This window comes from Bicyclus anynana, chromosome 4, assembly GCF_947172395.1.
Source record: "Bicyclus anynana chromosome 4, ilBicAnyn1.1, whole genome shotgun sequence".
Lineage (NCBI taxonomy): Eukaryota > Metazoa > Arthropoda > Insecta > Lepidoptera > Nymphalidae > Bicyclus > Bicyclus anynana.
The window spans coordinates 19,080,497-19,100,688 of NC_069086.1; the positions used below are offsets into that span (position 1 = coordinate 19,080,497).

Consider the following 20,192-nt stretch of genomic DNA (forward strand, 5'->3'; position numbering starts at 1 on the left):
TTTTTCTTCTTGAGGTACGGAATCCTAAAAATCTTGGCGCTCCTTCATGAAAAATTCCCACGTGCAATGCCTTTTGTCTGGCCCGCCTCCCCGCACCTCCGGATCTACAGTCGCACGAGCTCACCGCTGCTCCTAAGAGAAGGGTAAACGAACACAGGGCAATGTCAGGGAAGGAACTATAACAAAATAAAACACACCTGTTTGCGAGCGATGGGACACATTTAAACGGTTTTATTTAACTAAACTAGAGAGCTACGAGCACGGCGCGCGTCGCGCCGAACAGTCGGCGGAACGTCCACGAGCGACGAGCGACGCGCGGCCGGGAGAGCGACCGTAGTATTTACCTAGCCTAGGTACTATTTACACAATAATATTCTATGTACAACAGAGGAGAAGACGTGAGCCGACCCCGATCGTTAGGAATACCTAAGCGAGAGAAAATATCTTAATTTACTAATTGGAAAAATGTGTGGATCCGTAAGCTTAAATTTAACGTAACTATCGCTAAAACATTTACATGAGGTACGCGTTTACGTCGCCCGAGGAAAGGTTAATGTCTTTATTTAGTTAGCCGAGACGGTCAGTTCACCAGCGCGCTCGTGGCGCGGCCTACGAGTCGCGTCGTCAGAAGTGCAGGCGCGAGTTGCCGTTGCGCGCGGGCGGCGGCGCGGGCGGCGCGGCGTCCGACGACGCCAGCGACACGTCGGTGGAGGGCGCGGGCGCGGGGTAGTACACGGTGGGCGCGGGCGACGCGCGCCGCGGCCGCGCCACTCGCGCGCCGCGCGCGTCCGAGCGCCGCAGCGTGCCGTTGCGCGCCAGCCGCAGCGACACGCGCTCGCCGCACGACGCGAACGAGTCGTCGCGCGTGTGCTCGGGCGACTCGCGGCCGGCGCGCGCGCGCGCTCGCCCCGCGCAGAACATCTTGAGGAACACGCGCTTGAACTTCTCGCCGAAGATGACGTAGATGACGAAGTTGACGCTGCTGTTGATGGTGACGAGCAGGTTGCTCGTCTTCACCAGCGGGTCGAGGTTGTCGAACTGGTCGCCGAGGAACACCTCGAAGGCGTTGGTGACGAGCGGCAGCAGGTTGCACAGGAAGAACACCAGCACCACCACCAGCAGCATGGTGGCCAGGCCCAGCTCGCGGCGCTGCACGCGCGACAGGCGCGCGCGCTCGGCCTGCGCGCGCCGCACCTGGCGCACGATGGCCGCGTTGAGCGCCGCCAGCGCGGAGAAGGGCAGCGCGTACATGACCACGAGGTACATCCAGTGGATGTACACGGCCACGTAGCGCTCCGTGCGGAAGGCGGCGGCGGCGCGCACGCAGTACACGTGCTCGCCCGCGGGGTCGCCCACGGCCACCACCTCGGCCTCGAAGAACTTGGGCGCGTTGTAGGCGAAGGCGAAGGCGGCCGTGGCCAGCACGTACCAGCGCGCGCGCGCCGACGTGCACAGCGCCTTGGCGCGGAACGGCCGGCACACGGCCACCCAGCGCTCCAGCGTCACCACCAGCGTGAGGTACACCGACATGGTCTGCGCCACGTTGGCCAGCGGGTAGGCCAGTGGCGTGAGGCGCGGGCACACGTGGTAGTAGTAGTAGCGCAACGCGCCGCCGTACGGGTACACGGCCGACAGCCCGAACAGCAGCACGGACGTGAGGATGAGCGCCGTGTCGCACGCCGCCAGCCCCACCAGCAGGCAGTTGATGGACGAGCGCATCTGCGGCCGCGACAGCACCAGCACCGCCAGCGCGTTGCCCAGCAGCCCCGCCGCGCCGATGCCGTTCAGCAGCACGCCGTGCACCACGAAGCGGAACAGCTTGTCGGACTCCGACACGCCCGCGTCCGTGTCGCACTCCAGCGACGCGTTCATGGCGCGCGCGCCGCATGCTAGCCGCCGCGCATCTGCGGACCAAACGACCGCGTGAGACCTTCGTGCAGAACGAGACGACTGCGTCACTGACTGACCGGTGTCACCGAGGATGTCACTTTGTGAAAGTAAAACGACGTTTTCGAGAGGCAAGTCATTTATTATTGGCTCGATGTCAGGTTTTATTAATTAAACACGTTGTAGGTATGAACAAATTATGTGTGATCGCAGTCACAGTATTGTTGAGCGCTTGTGTAGCGGCGAACGGCCGGCAGCGGCACGCGTTCTACCGCAGCGTGCGGGGCGGCGGCGGCGGCGGGCGGGCGGACGGGCGGCGCGTGTTCGGCGGCGCGGCGGCGGCGCTGCGCGAGTGCCCCGCGGCGTGCGCGCTGCTGGACGCGCGCGGCGCCGTGCGCTGCTCGGGCGCCGTGCTGCGCGCGCACTGGGCGCTGACGGCGGCGCACTGCGTGGGCCCGCACGTGGCCTACGTCAAGTACAACTCGCGCCGCCCCGCCGCCGCCGGCAACGTGTCCGCCGTGCTGCGTCTCTACCGACATCCCAAGTTTGACTTATTCTCTCTATCTGATTTCTGCACATGTCATTCTTAAAAGGTTACTCGATCAAGTACAATATATATACCTAACTACCGACTGTTAATAGGAATTCTTAAACTACAAACTTATAAGATTCCAAAGACAAAGACAGTGCAAAATCTTAGTAGAATCACAGAAAACATTGGTAGAATCTAAAAGTAAAATTGAGTAACGTAAAAAATCATTAACGTAATCCCTTTGCTCTTCGAAGCGGTTTATTTCGAATCGCTTCGAAGATCAAATGGTTCCTCGAACTCATCTATAATAAATTCCGATAGAGTAATGTTCTCAGTGATCGACGGAGAGTAACCCGCTCGGATAGGAACGTGAACTTTTGCAAATAGATTGTTCGAGCAATGTAAACACTGGCAGTCTGTGGAACTCGATCCCCTGCGCGGAAAGGGTTCATATTAAACAGTAAATACCAGTACCTACCCCTGTCTAAAGTAAATAAGTTGTGGTTGATCGATTGACTTGCGATTGCGGTTCAAACGCTTTCACTACTCTTGCTCAAAGACACTGTCATATTACCTCTCCACAGCGGGGCTAAACAAGCATTTCAGCCTCTAGGGGTTAAAGTAATTTTGTTTTTTAATTCTTGTCTGTTACGAGTACTAGCCAAGTACTAGCCTACTATAAAACGGAGGAGGTTTTATTTGAAAATAGAATCATTTCGGGGTAAGGCTTCGATTATTTTGAAAAATAAATAAAAAACTAATTTTACTAAGTTGCGAATAGAGCGAGATTTGAAGACATGGGACATCCTTTACGGAGAGATACCTTTGCCTTTTTCTCATGTGAAAAAAATTAAATTTAAAAACCAATTGGTGTGAATAATACACACTTGATTTTTTTTCAGAAATTCATTGTAAATTTGTGACCGTAACTTACAAATTTTTCAAAAGTAATTGTTATTGTTGTCTTCATCTAGTGAGAATGGTGATCGTAATTTGGACATGGATGAAATTTTCAATTTGTTACCATCAAAGTCGAGACGCATTTACTTAAATACTTACCTACGAAAAATTTAATAAGTGGAGAAAAGAACAACAAGTGCATTCTTACAACTTACAACTTACGCATGGTGTTTTTTAAACAATTATCTAACATGTTTACCCCTCATACTCATTATTCAACTTCACTGTAGTCGGAAATTAAGTTACTGGATAAAAGCATTTCCCCGAAACATCCAAAGTTGTAGCATTTTGTACCTACATTTTAATTTTCAAATAAAATAAAACATTGAATACTGTACCGAGTTATTTTATTTTCTCGCAATCGTAGTGAAAAGTATTGTGTAACACGCGGGGCTTAACCCATTATAAACTCGGTTTCTATTTATGCGGTCCTCGCCTTACGTCTAGGGCCCTAAAAATACCTCGTATATAATGGGTCTTTTTAGCCCCTTGTATAACAATCTACTATAAAATTTAAATGTTGTGTGTAGTGTAAGGACACAAAATATATTTATTGGTCTTAAATATTTTCGATGTGTGAGTTCACCTCGTTGCCTCAAAAAAGGACAGACAATTTGAATTCTTATTCACCTTTATATCATACATCTCCCAGGCATCGCAGTATTCTGCATCCATACGTAGTTGATGTGCCTTGGACTCGTATACGAAGCGTTTCGGCTCTTCGTTCCTGATCCGCACTGAGAAGTAACCCTATCCTCAATAACATCCTCGAGTCAAGAGTGAATGCTTCATCAAGCGCGTCCTTCATCAGCATCGGCTGTCAGGCATGATTGCAGACAAGCGCTCGCCTATACAATGTAAAAGTAATAGTGATCAGAACCGAACCGTCCACGATCTGTCTGCAGTTACGAGGTCGAGCAGAAGGACGAGGGGCGCGGGCTCGACGTGACGCGGCTGCACCACGACGTGGGGCTGGTGCGCACGCGCGACGCCATGGCGCCCGCCGCCTTCGCTCTGCGCCGCCACCCCGCCCGGCTGCTGTACGGCGAGGAGGTGCAGGTGACGGAGGGACGAGAGCCGGCCGCACTCTGCGCGTCATGACGTGTGTGGCAAAGTGTGAGCAGGCGCATGTCCGGCAGGTGTTCGGGTTCGGACGCACGGAGCGCTCGGCGCTGGGCGAGGAGCTGTTCTCGGTGCGGCTGCGGCTCGTGCCCTGCGACTGCGACGGCTGGCTGCACTGCGTGTGCGGCGAGCACGATGGCTCGCGCGGCGTGTGCTCCGGCGACTCCGGCGGGCCCGTGCTGTACAACGGCTACCAGGTACACGTGTGTGTTACAACGTATTATGGATTTTTTCAAATTTGCATCATCATTATCATCACATCAGCCGATGGACGTTCAGGAAATATGCCTTTGGAGGGACCTTCGAACACCACGATCCTCAGCCTCTTGCATCCAGCGACTTCCCGCGACTCGACTGATGTCGTTCGTTTATTTGGTGATCGACCAACACTGAGCCGGAATCCGGTAGTCGCCTCTCCAAAACCTTGGGACCCCAAAGTCCATCTTCAAATGAGGCTTGTGTCAACTTCTTGCAGTAATTTTTCAGAAACTTCACACTGACGAAAATTATTTTCAAGATTTACCTTTACCGGTTAGAGCGGTAGCAGTAAAGCAAAAAGGCTCGCCTTGCATTACGCATGTCGTGGAGCCGCCACCCTGACGCGTTTCAAGTTGTCGTCATCCCTGTGCTCTGTCAGTGTTGGTGTCAGTCCGCCTGTCCGCAGATCGGCGTGACGTCGCTGGGCCCCGCGCAGTGCGCGCGCGCGCCGGGCGGCACCAGCGTGCTGACGGCGCTGGCGCCCTACGCCGCCGTGCTGGACGCCACGCTGAGCGACGCGGGCGAGCTGCGGATGCACGTGATAGCGCGCGCATGCGTGACGTCACCGCCCCGCGCCGCCCTGGTCGCCCTGGCCGCCCTGGCCGCCCTAGCCGCACTCTGCAGCTCTGTGGTGCTTTTAAGAGTATAGCGCATTGTCAGAAAAACTTTTGTACAAGTTTTTAATAGATTTATATATTATTATAATATTATACTATTGCAATCAATAATTCAAGAGTATAGATATATCACCATACTTCTGTGATGTCCACCACGATCTGACTATTCAGGATCTGAGTATATAACGTATACTTTATTCACGGTTGAAACTCAAAACCAACATTGAAACACAATGTTGGTTTTGAATCTCAAATTTAATGTGATCTAAAATGAATATAATGGCGAGTTTCTGGAACAGAAGCAAACCTGCTACCACAAACTGTTCCATCATAATTAAACTTCATTTAAATCTGTTATTTGTATAAACTAAATTCATATTCACATTTAGTTCGTGCACTAACGTGATAACTTTGCTCTGCAGGAGTATTTCGGGGAATCCCGATGTTGACTCGAAAGCGTTCATTGCTGAGCACTCGTTGCGTTTATGATATCAAAAGAGCACAGTATAAAAAAGCAAAATAATATCCGTGATAAATACTCATCCGAGTCCCGGAAGCGTCTCAGTGTAGCGGACCGACGGTAACGACGCGACACAACATACGGCGGCAACAAGCGCCGCTGCCAGCCCGTAACGAGCCTCTCACAGGAACTAACAGTCGATAAACTCCTACAAACTAGCCACTTAGCTTAGACAACCAATTTGAAAGGTTTGTTGATAGTTTTTGGACGCTGCTGTTTCGGTATAATAATATTTTCTATAAATAAAATGAAAATTTCGACATAAGTGTTCTTATGTCGGAATTTTTAGCATTATTCATATTCAAACACATAAGGCACCAGAAGAACCTTTGAAGCATGTGCCTCCTTTTCACATTTTTAGTCTACAAAAACAATTCTTAATAGCTCGGACACATGTTGACCCCTGACCTTAGAGACGACACTGATATCGAGAGAGAACGTAGAGCGTTATCAGTAAGAGCAAATATGCTGGCCCGCAGGTTTGCGCGGTGTTCCTATGCCGTTAAAATTACGTTGTTCAGAGCATACTGCACTAGCTTCTACACGTGCAGTCTGTGGGCCAAATACTCTCAAAAATCTTATAACACTTTCCGTGTACAATACAACAACGCATTCAGGGTGCTGATGGGGTTGCCCCGCTTTTGTAGCGCATCGGGGATGTTCGCGGATTCACACACATCTTAATATAAATATAAATAGTCTCTTAAAGACAAAAAACAAATAAACTTGCAACGACTAACAGTTCACAGCGCGACAGATGAAGCTGCTTTAAGATATTTGCATCAAACATCAAAGGAAATTACAATTTTTCATATGTTTACTATTTGCTATCAAATCAAATGGAAATGTCACGATCTGGAAAGCAGATATTTCAGTTTTATTTATTAGATCTTTAGCTAATTTCCATGAAAATTTAGCGAAGGTACTCAATCAAGTGTATAATTTGATTGGCAGCTAAAAGCGTTCTTTGTCGCGGCTCATTAGCATGCCGCTAATGTCGTTTAATATTCCTTTTGACTGTTCGTGCCGCGACACGTGCTCCCGCCGGCGGGGCTCGTCACCCGCACCTCCACTCGCACGTACTTAAACGTATCAACTGCTTCTTGCGTTACATTTGCAATTTGAATATTGTAGTAGGAAAACCGACACGAAGAGATAATACTTTCAAGAAACCTCCGCGTTCAACCATTTAGTGAAAATTTTCAAGTTTTTTATTTATCAGTTTCCACAGAACGACTTTTCGATGAGTCCGGAGAACGGGATTAATAATGTTGTCATGTAGAAGCTTTTACGGAGCGCAGTGTTGCCAAACCGTTCCCATCAATGATATCATTTCAGCGATGTACTGTCTCATGAATAATTCAACGTTGCTGTCGTCTCCTTAATGCAGAAGGTATTCTATTCCTTCACTTTTTTATATACATAGATTTATGTCGTAGCTCTGGTAATTGTGGCCTGAGTATATCAATGCGCCCACGGTTCACTTATTCTGCAGCCGAGTCTTAGTGAATAAGATTTAAGATATTTATTTGATTAAGAGATTGACTCTGTCTCGCTGTCTGCTGAGCAACGTCTAGCAGTGAGCTGTCGTGTTCATCTCATGAGACAAACCGACTTCAGGATGATCAGAATAAATGCCTGACTCTGCTTGACTCTGCTTGACCAGGCGCAGGCACGACGGTTATGAAACGACAACAGATCATAACTACATATATTTGGATCTAATGTTCACTTTCTTCTCTGGACTCTTTAAACTCAAGCATGAATATCAGGTCCACGATTTGAAGATCCTATGGTCTTGTTTTTCTGGATCAAACAGTCGGCAGATGGCTATCGCTTTAATTAGTGCGATGGCATACTTAACCTATAGTTAAGTGAGTGTATCCTCGTGCGCCTCACACGTCGGCAGAGGGGGCCCTGCCTGCGCACGAGTGATGCCGGCACGTGCGCCGCCTGTCGCCGCTCGCCTCGTCTCGTCCAGCTCATTCGCATTCCGGCGCCCCGCGTGTAAAACAAAGCGGGAAAAGGTGACAAACAAATAACACAAAGAGAACGGAGAAACCTCTCCACTGAATGTATTACTGGCCCACAATAAGCTTACGCCGTCCTCGTATACAATGGCGCCCGCCGCCCGGATTACGTTGTCACTTTGAAGTTCCTTCGTGTTAACTTCTTTGACGACGTAACATAAAGCTTTTTTCAGAACGGAGTGGAAATTCCCCGACGGATACCCTTCAGAAGAATGAAATATTTTTACCCGCCACTCCGTCGGCGACAAATTGCGTTTTTAAACCTTTCTATTCCCCGCAGAGCTTTATTTTCTCTGTATGCAAAAGAGATGTTTGAAAAAGTACTAAATATTCGAACTTACTCAAATATCATGAAAGTGTAACGGGACAGCGCTAATATTATTTATCGCAAGTGGGTTCGTTCGTCACGCTTCAATGTGGTAATTGTTCCCGCCATACACGATGATGACTTTTATAAACTGGTTTAAAAAATCTTAAATAACACGAGTGAAACTGCGGGAATATGCTAATTAGAGAACTATTGCAGTCACGTGATAACGGTTTCACACGGAAACGGATTTGAAATCCTGTAGTTTTGAATCCAGACCGTTTGATCAGTCATTTAGATATAGAAGATTTGCATGTGATACTTAAAGATGACAAATGACTGTAACTCGCTTGCAACTCATCAAGTCCATCACAATCAGCCGATGGACGCCCACTGCTGGGCACGGCCATATTGCCATAACTATAAAATATGACGTCGTGATAGTTTTAATATGATTGTCCAGCGGGCGAGAATAGAACCTCGACCTTTCGGCGATAAGTCCGGTCCCTTTACCATTGCGGTTTGAAATTGATAAAATAAATTGTTAAAATCCATTATTTCAGGTTTTAATTAGCAAATGTTTTCATATCGATTATTGTATGCAAACAACAAAACTAAATAACGATCCGTGAATTGCGATACATGATAAACTTTATAAATGAAAGGAACACTTTCCATAGCGATCTAATTTGAGTACTAAAGTACAGTAATCAGACTGTACTGCGGGGGGTGTGTGTGTGTGTGGGTTGCGGGTATTAGTGATTCATAAAGTTTGATGGCGGTTCGGCCGATAGCTTTTATGCGCGTTATCATAAAATGAATCATCGTCCGGCACTTTACGTGCGACATAACCACGAGACATGCCGCCTGCAGCGCCTCGCGTGCCGACGTGTGAGCAGTGTCGCCGGGAGCACTCACTGCTACTTTGATTGAGCTATGGACTGCGGGGCGCGGGGAAATATATACTAATAACTCCTTTAGTCAAGTCTTAAAATAGAAGTAAAATACATTACCCTTCTTCTGACAAAGTCGGGTAATATATAAACCATAAATTACACAAAAACGGTCGACTATAGCAGCGGATGATAGCTGCACTATTATACAGTAGGTCCTATAAACAGTTTCTACGCACCATACTGGAGAAATGTAGAAAGACTACGCTGAAAATCCATTTCCTCTTCTATGACAAGGCAATAAAATTATAACTATTATATTTCAACGAGAACACGTATTAACTTTATTGTGCAAACAAAGAATTTAAACAAATGACCTACATTTTGGTTTTTCTAAACATTAAACTCTCTCGCATCTAACAAGGTGGACAGTTGGACACAGGCGGCGCAAACTTTTTAACCACCGGCGTGGTGTTCAGGTGAGGGCTAATTGTTGGAGTGGCTATAAATAAGCTCGCTGACCGCAGCAGGGACAGAGGGGACTTTATGTTGAACTTCGCCTCTGAACTTCCGGTTTGACCAGTGACGGCGCCATGCGACCAGTGACGTAGCAAGGCGTGGCGAAGTGGACAGCCTGCGGCCTCGCACCCAAAGGGGCCTCGCTGAGCCACTAGACCCCGCGAGGTCCGTGAGTATATCATGAGTATATGTTAACAAACATGCTAGTTATGATTTTTCGAAATAAACTGAAAACGTGTTTTGGCTCTCCTGAACATTTTCGTTTTTGTGGATGACTACAAATTCGCTTTCTACCGTCGATATATCTAAAGGAAAAATTCTCGTTTCTATGAACCATCAAATTTTAACAAATGAAAACCTGCTCTGCATTTTCGTCGGTTAAAAAAGGGACCTCGCAGATGCGTTTTTGCCCTCGCCTTGATTTGTACAGGCTACGCCACTGCATGCGACGTAGACACCGTTTCGAAGCATCTGCGTGCGCGGCACGCACGAGCGGTATTGCTATATTTAGCAAGGAGTGTACGTCTTGTAATGACTCTTGTAAATGATAATTAATGTTAAATGATTAACTTTGCACACACGTTCATACAGCTAATGAGCTCACCCCGCAAGCGTTTGCTGATCTAGTACGAGAGTTGGCAAGCTCAAACTTAACTTACCTGATAACTAACTAGAACTTGATCAAAGCGTTAACACTCGTAGGTACACGCGTTTGCGTTCAACTGTCATTAGTGATAACTCTGTCTAAGATCACAGTCACCTAAGAAGTTTAGTCAACTTTATTGGTTTGTTTGCGTACCGGAACGCATAAACCACAACCGAAACCAGTTTTGGAGGATTTTTCTGTGCTTTCCCTTGGTGAGGTTTGGGGTCGATAAACCCTATAACTCTAAAAACTAAAATATTTTTGTTGGAATCAGTATAATATAATTGAAGGAATTTATTTTTGATAATGTTAAATAACGAATCAACCTATGTTTGAAGGCGTGCGTCAGCGGCTTAGTATGTTTAGACTATATAAGCTATGCAAAAGAAAATACGATGTTGAAAGACCGCACTGAATCAAGCCAGTTTTCCACAGATTTTAGTGATGGGATGTGAAAATATCGATAAATTTAGTTCCATTTATTTCAATAAAGATCCCGTAACAAAGCGAAGGTATTTGTATCCTAAATCAACCGCTAAATGTCGTTTCGAAGATAGCACGCAGTGAGGCGTGTAGTATATTTGATATTCTCACAAGTTGTTACAAGTTTCATGTCACGTACGGCCGCGGACGTCATGTATGTACCAGTTTCATCTTATTTCACGCGTCACAGAAAATCAATTGTCATGTAATACCTACCTATCGTGTGGAGTAAAGTTTCGAAGAAGTGTTTCGGACCCACATTCGTAAACATCTGTTCCCTCCGTTATACGAGTAGGTACAATATTCTAAAACAATTACTTCGATATGTTGTTGTTTGTGTCTGGGCGGTCATTTAAACATAAATCAAAATGTAGCAGTTTTGCTGTTATAACACCGTCCTCCCAATAATACATTTTATAATAATGAATATCGGTTTTTTTATTACACGAGATAAGTGTGGCGTGGTATACAAGTTATTCCTTGATTACAGTAAAGTTACAGGTTTTCCAAAGACGGCCTCTGTGGTGCAGTGGTATGCGCGGTGGATTTACAAGACAGAGGTCCTGGGTACGATCCCCAGCTGGGCTGATTGAGGTATTTTTAATTGGTCCAGGTCTGGCTGGTCGGAGGCTTCGGCCGCGGCTTGTTACCACCCTACCGACAAAGACGTACCGCCAAGCGATTTGTACGATGCACATCTTACCAGTAAGACAGATACCGAAATGGATGTGAATTTTCTTCCTACGCCTAACAAGTTAGCCCACTTCCATTTTACATTGCATCATCTCTTACCATCAGGTGAGATTGTAGTCAAGAACTTGTAACAAAAATGATTTTGTTACAAGACATTATACCGATATATTAGAACGCATCAACTGCGTACGCTTCTGGATATCGCCATGCCTTTGGACCACGAGTACGTGGGTTCGAGACTCGACTCCTGGATTGGGTTATGAAAGGAGGAGCTTTTTTTCCACAAACCCCAAAGAAAACTTAGCTAATCCTGGGTTAGCATCTATTTCCATTCCAAATTTCAGTTAAATCTGTTAAGTAGTTGCGTCGCGTTTAGTAATATTAATGTGATAAACCGACAAGAGAACGCGTTCACAGTATGTCGTAGCCGACAGACAGTTATCTTGTTTAAAGAGTCCAGGTTTACAGTTAAATAGAGCCTGCAGCACTCACAACAATAAAAGCGCTACGACACAGTGGAACAAATACATGTCCGCTTGCCGGTGTATCGTCAGAGATGATTCATTTGGCAGCTCTTTGATTGCTAAAACATATAATATAATAAGAAAACAAGCTTATAATATAATAAGACGCTATATTTAAATATTATTTATTCAAGTTGAGTTATACATCTCGGTAATTAATATTCAAAGTCCTGCAAGAAAAAACCTTTTAACCCAAATATCGGCGTTGCTTTTTGTTCGCTCTCTCATCAAATTGCTTTTATTACGCATAACTAAGTAGTCGATCGAGCGCGCGTTATGAATCTCTTTAAGATGTACAATTTTTATCAAAAATACGTTAAATATCAGCGTTTATAATCTCGCCCTGTGCCCTATTTTCCTCTCGTTCGACGCAGAGAGGCAAACACTCAAATTGAAACAATCAAGATCGATCAAACACCCGCTTACAGAACCGGAAATCAATGGTAAATAACAGAGAGAATCCTAATAAAAGTGTACGTTGAACCAATAGTATAATTACGAGAAATTCATAGAGGTCCATAAAGTAAGAAAGAATATCACAAAATAATTAAATTTCATTTTGTAGTTAATTGAGGCACCCTACTACTAATATTATAAACGCGTACAAATGGATGTATTCGTATGTGTGGGTGATTCTTACTCTGTAACGCTGCAACTACTGAACCTAAGACTACTGAACCTAACTACTAAGATAGATCATATCCTGGATTAACTATAACATATTTTGACCCCGGAAAAATCCATGGTTCCCGCGGGATTTGTGAAAAACTGAATTCAACGCGAACGGAGACGCGGGCCTCTGCTAGTATACGGTAATTTCTAAAATTGTGCGTTTAAGTGTACATGTCTACATAAAATATGTATATTCAGGGGTATTGTTGCACGCCGACAGTAGGCCGACAGTAGGCCGACAGTAGGCCGACAGTAGGCCGACAGTAGGCCTGGTCTTTGGTTCGATCTTCAGTGTGGAGGGGTAAGGCTCAGTTTCATCAAGTTTAAAAACTTGACTCGTGTTTTTCTTAAAAAAAACAAGTTTCATATCCTAATATCCTTTATAATATTTTACAGTAGAGTACCACAGCAAAACAGTTTGAACATTTTCCGCTCGAGTATGCCACAGAGTATGCCATGTTAAAAGTAAACTTATGTTAAAAGTATGAAGCGATTTAATTAGTGGTTCGACATCCGCAGACTCCACACGAACGTTCCGGTGGAAGCTTTGTACGAAATGTACGCGCAGCTCTCCCCGGGGAGGAGTAAATGTAAATATAAACAAAAGGGTAACTAATTAATTTGTCTGCAGGATGTTTGGGGCTTGTAATGTGCTGCGAACATTACCAGCGCATGATACATGACGCTGGAGTGATTTACTGCCGCCCGCCTAGCGCGTTGGAAACTAGACAGCTGTGATTATAGCACGAATATTTCAATTATTCTTCAACGAGGTGTTATTATTTATTTGAAAATGATCATAAAGTTCTGTTGTATCTGTGAAATTACGCTCTGGAAGTGTATGGAGTTTCCAATAGACGATATAATTGTAATTGTAAGCCTAAATTTCCGAACGACCAATTAAAACGATAATTGTTACCCGAGGAGTCGGCGCTCGTTATCCCTGAGTGTGAGCGGTAGAGGGCTCTGCGCGTTACGGAGATGCCCGGGATTATGTATAATTAAAATATTTTTGGAATCAATTAATATTAGGGTATAGCGAAATGCTTTTTGTGCGAAATTATAACTTGCATAGTATTCAGAACTAGAACTACATCATGCACATGTGTCAGTAGAGTTTCTAGCTGAAATAGACTTTCATTTACGTTTAAAAAAAGGCATCTCACGGAGGCATCTAAAAATACGCTTAGTTTAGTAGGTAGTTTAGGTAGTGCCTAACTTACCTATTAAACTAAATTTGTCGAGGTTTCACTGAACTCGCTATTCGTTTTACGACGCTACAGTAATAGAGACAATAATGCAGAATTAGCGTTACGTTTCGGCGCTTGGTGGGGCGAAGGCCGGGAGCACCAATAAAATGCTAATTGTCTAATTACGCGCGAGTGATGCGGCTGATAGCGGCGGCCGCTCTGTGTTACGCCGATGTCATGGATACGAGGAATTTATAGCCCTAACATTACCGTTCTTGTTTTAAAACATTAATTTTAAGACAAGGTCAGGTCAATAATGTTTAATAACAAAGTTTGAGTTTCAGCTCGGTACTATTTTGATATTTATAATGCAGTATAAGATTAAAGCTACGAATATTCCAAACGCTCAGTTCCGATAAGCCCACAATAAAGCCGGTGTGTAGTGTCAGCTCGGAAGGAGCGCAGAAAGGTAATGGCGATATTATCGAATGTCCTTCGCGATAGTGTCCGGGAGCCAGATAAATTGGAAACCACTTGTAAGTGTTGGTTGTAGTATATATGCATAAGTATTCACTTAAACTGTAAGCTTTTCTGAACGAAAGCTATTTCTCCTAGACAAACACTTCATAATTAAAACACCACCAACTGCTGTTAAGAAGAGGTATCAATAGTAAGCTTAATTCGCAACAGCTTAGGTACTGTCCCTAATTTTTTTAAATGGAAAGACCATTTTTATTAAAATATACTTTCAACTGAATTTGTGCCATTTATTAAATCAAACAAACCAATGTTTGAATTTGAAAAATAGTACAAATTGATAGTTTTTAAATCAATAATCAATTGATAGTACCGCTCACGGCACGGGCTACGCGGTGTTACCGTAGCATTATCTGCGTAGCTTCCCCGCGGCCTACGGAGCCGTAGCGCTGCTACGAGTATAATATGTGGGCTTGTGTGCACTCAAAGAATTCAAAGAATTCATACGAGTACTGTAGTAGTATTTGGTGGTTAAGTTTTTATATAAATAAATCTACTTACACAGGGTACAAGTTCTGTATTGAACCACAAACTCAATCAAAAGTGTGCCGCAATCATTCAAATTAATTTGAGAAAAAGTTAAGTTTTTTTGTATTTCTTTCATTTTAGCTTGGTGAGAGAAAACACATGAAACAAAAATAAAATAAAAGTGTTCTTTGTATAGACTTCCATTAAAATAGCGATAAAAATCAGAATTTTTAATCTAAGCTTTCAATGGCTTTCACGTGTTTATTACTTTTCCTTTGTGCATAATTAAAATTCATGCATTAATAATTAAGCTTCATAAAACAACGCGTCGGTCGATTGTTCAAACAACAAGCTTTTGTGATTGTGAGCTGTTCGCAGCTTTGGAGACTTCGAGCGAGCACACCACCCGACCACCTACCAAATTATGAAAATATTTTATATAAGATTGTTTTCTGTTTAGACAGCATAATGGAAGGATTCAGTAGGAACTAGTTGAGTTCTATGAGAGTCGGTCTGAAGTTAGCTTTAGCGGTCTATGCACTGTTGGCGGAAGGGTTACCGGTCAAATGTCAGGCACATGGGCTTAGCATGACATGGCACTTCTCCCTCGGGTTGACGCACGGCGGGCGAAGGTCGGGCGAGTTTCTCACAGGGCATGTAGCCCTGTGTGTTGTTCTACTCCATTTTACTTGTGGGCTACCTATTTGCATGTTTTATCAATTAATCGTTAAATAATCGACACAGATTATAAATTTATTAAGCTACATAAATATAATTTACTAAATTATACAAAGCATGATGTCGAGACTCGATCCGGAAAACTAATAAAACTGCCGAAGGTCGCCGCGGGGTATTTTGATAGGAAACGGAGGAATAACTCGCGTCAAGCGAACCGATAAGGAGTCAATTAAACAGCCGTTAGCCGTTAATTAAATATTTGGCCTGTCCTCGGCCTCAGTTATCAATCTCCGCCCGCCCTCGCCCGCCCTTAGTAGCGGGTACTGGGGCGGATATAACAGTCTTTAACGAATAGCGCATCGTAAGCATTATTTTTACAAGATAAGTTTATCTTAATCAATTTATCAAGAGCTGGCACAGCTGGTCTGCTTCTAACCCGACAGTGACTCATACTCAAGTTGTGGCGGTAAATATGCGAAATGCTTTTAATCTTTGCAGCTTTATTTCGTTACTGTTGGGAATATGTGTAAGGCGTTAATCTAAACATATTTTTTTTGTGATTTTAATTTTGATAGTTCATATGTTTTAGCTTATTAATTATTTTTTTACGGCCCACTACAGGGCCAGGTCTATCTCCGTACAGGAGAGGAGATATGCGGCTCAGAGCCACCGCGTTACTCTGGTGCAGCTTGGCGGGTCAGGCTTGCCTCATTACAATGAACATAGCATAACGTAAGTTTTCTACATTTTATGGAAGTTTTCTAAACTAATTGGACATATTCCGATAAATTTGCGTAAATTTTAGTTTATATGACAATTATAACACAAATGAACAATCATTTTAAAATGTTTTGTATTCATTTTGACCGAAATAAAGTAGAAAGACTAAGTAGGTACTTCAGTTTCAAGACGAAACTGTCTGTGCCGTGAGTGAATCACTTTAATACTTTCAATAAACTGCGGTGAGGGTATCAAATGAAAGTTGGAAGAATCGGCGTGTTATTTATTTCCGAGCACAACGGAGAGGAATTTCGAGCGATAGATCCCCGAGGGAGCGCAATATCTGCGCTAGGCGTGCCTGTAAAAGGTTATTTCCAGCAAAGATCGCTAAACTGTACAAACTTTTATATATTGTCGATAACTGAACAGCTGCTTTAGATAAAATAAATTAACATTCATTGTGCCCCCCTGCTTATAGAATGGGCGCCCCTGCTTATAGAAGATTATGGATATGGAGCCTAGACCCATCACGCTGCTCCAATGTCGGTTAGCAAGCTGACGGTGAATGTTTTACCACTTTTTTAACAATCATCACTAGCTGATATTGACGACAATGATCCAAACCGACAGCCTAAACTGGTCTCCGACTCGACTCCACGCTGACAATTTGTGCTGAGAATTTCTCGGAACAAAGAAAAGCTTAGTACAGTATGTCATAGCCCGAACAGGACTCGAAACAGGACCTCGTGATTACACGCATCATAAACTGAGCACTGAAACATCGACGGTACATTTACCCACTCTATGAACATAAAAATAAAACACCAGATCCCACCGATTTCAAATGTTCCACGAGGCAGACCCACTCGTACCTATACCTGCAACGGACGGAATAGGTCCGTTACAAATAATAGAAACGCCTGGGAAATGTTGAATACATAAAACGTTTCATAATTTAATTAAATGTATATTTCCTTTTTTGGTACGTTTTATGTATTTGGGTTTGTGTAATTTGAGTTTTGAGCGTTTTGTGTAAATTTTTGGTGTAAGCGAATAATAACATAGATAAAATGATAATCTAGCAGCTCAGTTCTAGATTCTTAAATTCTCCGAGCGTATTCATAAAATGTAATTATTTTCTCATAAAACTAGTTCGCTAAGGTCCGTAAACAGACGTGGCGAAGTTGAATGCTGCACAAATCTCATTTGCTAAGCAATCATCACAACTATAACAACTTCATTTCGTGTGGCGCTTCCGGGACGTGCATTAATGTATTTTAATTACATTTATTTCATTATTTGCAGAACACACGAGTGATGTGTAAGTGCATTTCATCGCATACCGCAGTGTGTGATCCTAACATGAATTTGAATAGTGAAATGTCAAAATATGGAGATGGTCTGATTTAGTGGAATACCGTCGCCCATAGCAACAGCAACACTTCACAGGGCACGCTCGCTAGGAACTTGCCTAATACATGTTGCTTGCCGGCTGTCTACTCGAAGCCTGGTAAGAGTCGTCATCATCATCATCATTATCATTATTAATAGTCGATGGACGTCCACTGCTGGACATGCTGGACATAGGCCTCTTCCAAACAAAACGGTCTCCAGCCGCCAGCATCCAGCGGCTCCCTGCAACCCGCTCGATGTCCTCAGTCCACCCAGGGGTCGACCAACACTGCGATTTCCGATGCGGGGTTGCCATTCCAGGACCCTGGCACCCCAACGTCCATCCGCTCTTCCATCTATGTGCACTGCCCATTGCCAATGTAAGGTAATACTCATGCGCCTCTAATTGCAGCGGTAACTTCAGTAGTTCCCAGGACGAAGTTGTCACAGAGAGCTTTACTACTGATAACTACTTTTACTACTAGTTGGTAATTTGAGCAGCATTAATAAGTAATGGTAAAATGTGAAACAATTACATGATCGGAAAACCGAGCGAGAGTTTTAAACTAAGCCGTTCCGTCCTTCCTTAACTTAGTTTTGTAGCTATCCATCGCTACACGGCACACGCCCACAGAGTTTGATCCTTAACGTTATTGTTCCTAGGGTTGCCACAAAGCTAGTGTGGCTGATATGATTTCTCATATGATTCCGAGGATAGTTATTTGTGCCACTGTCATGTAATGTGGGCCAATGTAGCACGAGTAATTTTATATGTATATTCAGCTTCGCCTCATTGCACAATAGACAGCAAGAGGGCTACAATGATTAATTAATACAATTTTTTTTCTCCGATCATGAGTAACAAAAATAAGAATAAACAAAACTTGGTAAATAATGTATCGGTGTGGCCTGTTAGTTAACCAGTCACGGAATCCGATCCATTGTACACTTTATAAGATCTATAAGTTCAATAAGCTATCACAATAATTTTATTTATCAAGTGATAATAAATATGTCGCTCAAATTATTAATTCAATATTCACTGCGAGTTGTTCTGCGTCTGTCAAATTAAACTGAACAAGCAACAAATAAGTGTCAGTTTTGACAACGAGAATAAAGATGACAGCGCAATAGCGTCTTTGGCGTCGACACTTCGTGAAGATGGATGTTTAATATACGAGTAGCATCCCTTTCATTGTTTCGTAGAAGCGTATGATGTGTCTATTCACCTACTCTACGTGTGTATACTTTCATTGTTTCGTAGAAGCGTATGATGTGTCTATTCACCTACTCTACGTATGTGTATACTTTCATTGTTTCGTAGAAGCGTATGATGTGTCTATTCACCTACTCTACGTATGTGTATACTTTCATTGTTTCGTAATAATAATAATAATAATAATTTATTTGCTAAAACATGGGTTATAACAGATACAATGAATACAATTCACAATTATTAATGGGCCAAACATGTTTTGCCACAAATTAGGCGTGCAAATTTTTAAATCTAGTAATACAATATAATTGTTCAAATTATTAATATATGTTACATGTTGATTTGATTGAAAATAAAGTGACATACAGGAAAATTACAATTATACCAATAATGAAATAATTCTAAAGTAATGAAAATAATAAAATATTTAAATAAAGTTCATGTCAAATTGTGAAATATAATAAATTAGTCAAATTGATTTTAATTTAAAAAAGTCATTTAATTCGTAAATACTATTTTGGCTGAGGGCATTAAAAATATGTTTTTTGAAACTCTGTAATGGCATTCCTTTTGTTTTTTCTGACAGGTGATTATACGTTTTTACAGCCATGCAGTATACATTTCTTTTAAAAAGAGATAGTTTCTGTACAGGTATCTCAATGTTATTTCTTTTACGACCACTTTTTTTCTTAGGAAATAGAGTAATATTCTTTTTCACAAATATGCACAGCTCGAAAATATAAAGTGCGGGCAATGGCAATATTTTCATTTTTTTGAATAGTGGTTTGCAGCTATCAATAAAATCAGCTCCACAAACAGCACGAAGGCAGCTTTTTTGAGCTCTGAAAGCTCGTATTATGTCTACAGAATTACCCCATAATATTAGACCATAACGCAAGACAGAAGACACGAATCCGTGATAAGCTAAGAGTGCTGCTGCTTCAGATACCGTTCTTCGTAGTCTGTGTAAGACGTAAGCAAATTTACTTATTTTTGAACAGACTTTATTTATGTGTTTCGTAGAAGCGTATGATGTGTCTATTCACCTACTCTACGTATGTGTATACTTTCATTGTTTCGTAGAAGCGTATGATGTGTCTATTCACCTACTCTACGTATGTGTATACTTTCATTGTTTCGTAGAAGCGTATGATGTGTCTATTCACCTACTCTACGTATGTGTATACTTTCATTGTTTCGTAGAAGCGTATGATGTGTCTATTCACCTACTCTACGTATGTGTATACTTTCATTGTTTCGTAGAAGCGTATGATGTGTCTATTCACCTACTCTACGTATGTGTATACTTTCATTGTTTCGTAGAAGCG

At 43.3% G+C, this 20,192-nt stretch overlaps 2 protein-coding genes across 2 annotated transcripts in view; one reads left to right on the forward strand and one right to left on the reverse strand.

Annotated features, from left to right (window-relative positions):
* Positions 1-200: 200 nt before the first annotated feature.
* The window catches only part of LOC112054449 (FMRFamide receptor), an 87,639-nt gene continuing 67,647 nt past the window's right edge, over positions 201-20,192 (reverse strand). The window contains exon 3 of the mRNA XM_052881146.1: positions 201-1,904. Coding sequence (XP_052737106.1) covers positions 625-1,872 — 1,248 coding nt within the window. The 5' untranslated portion in view covers positions 1,873-1,904 and the 3' untranslated portion in view covers positions 201-624. The remainder of the gene's footprint in view (positions 1,905-20,192) is intronic.
* On the forward strand, positions 1,960-5,485 carry LOC112054448 (trypsin-1-like). Its single transcript, XM_052881147.1, has 4 exons — positions 1,960-2,431; positions 4,285-4,438; positions 4,519-4,698; positions 5,166-5,485. The coding sequence occupies exons 1-4, from the start codon at positions 2,076-2,078 to the stop codon at positions 5,406-5,408; spliced, it is 933 nt and encodes a 310-aa protein (XP_052737107.1). The 5' UTR covers positions 1,960-2,075; the 3' UTR covers positions 5,409-5,485.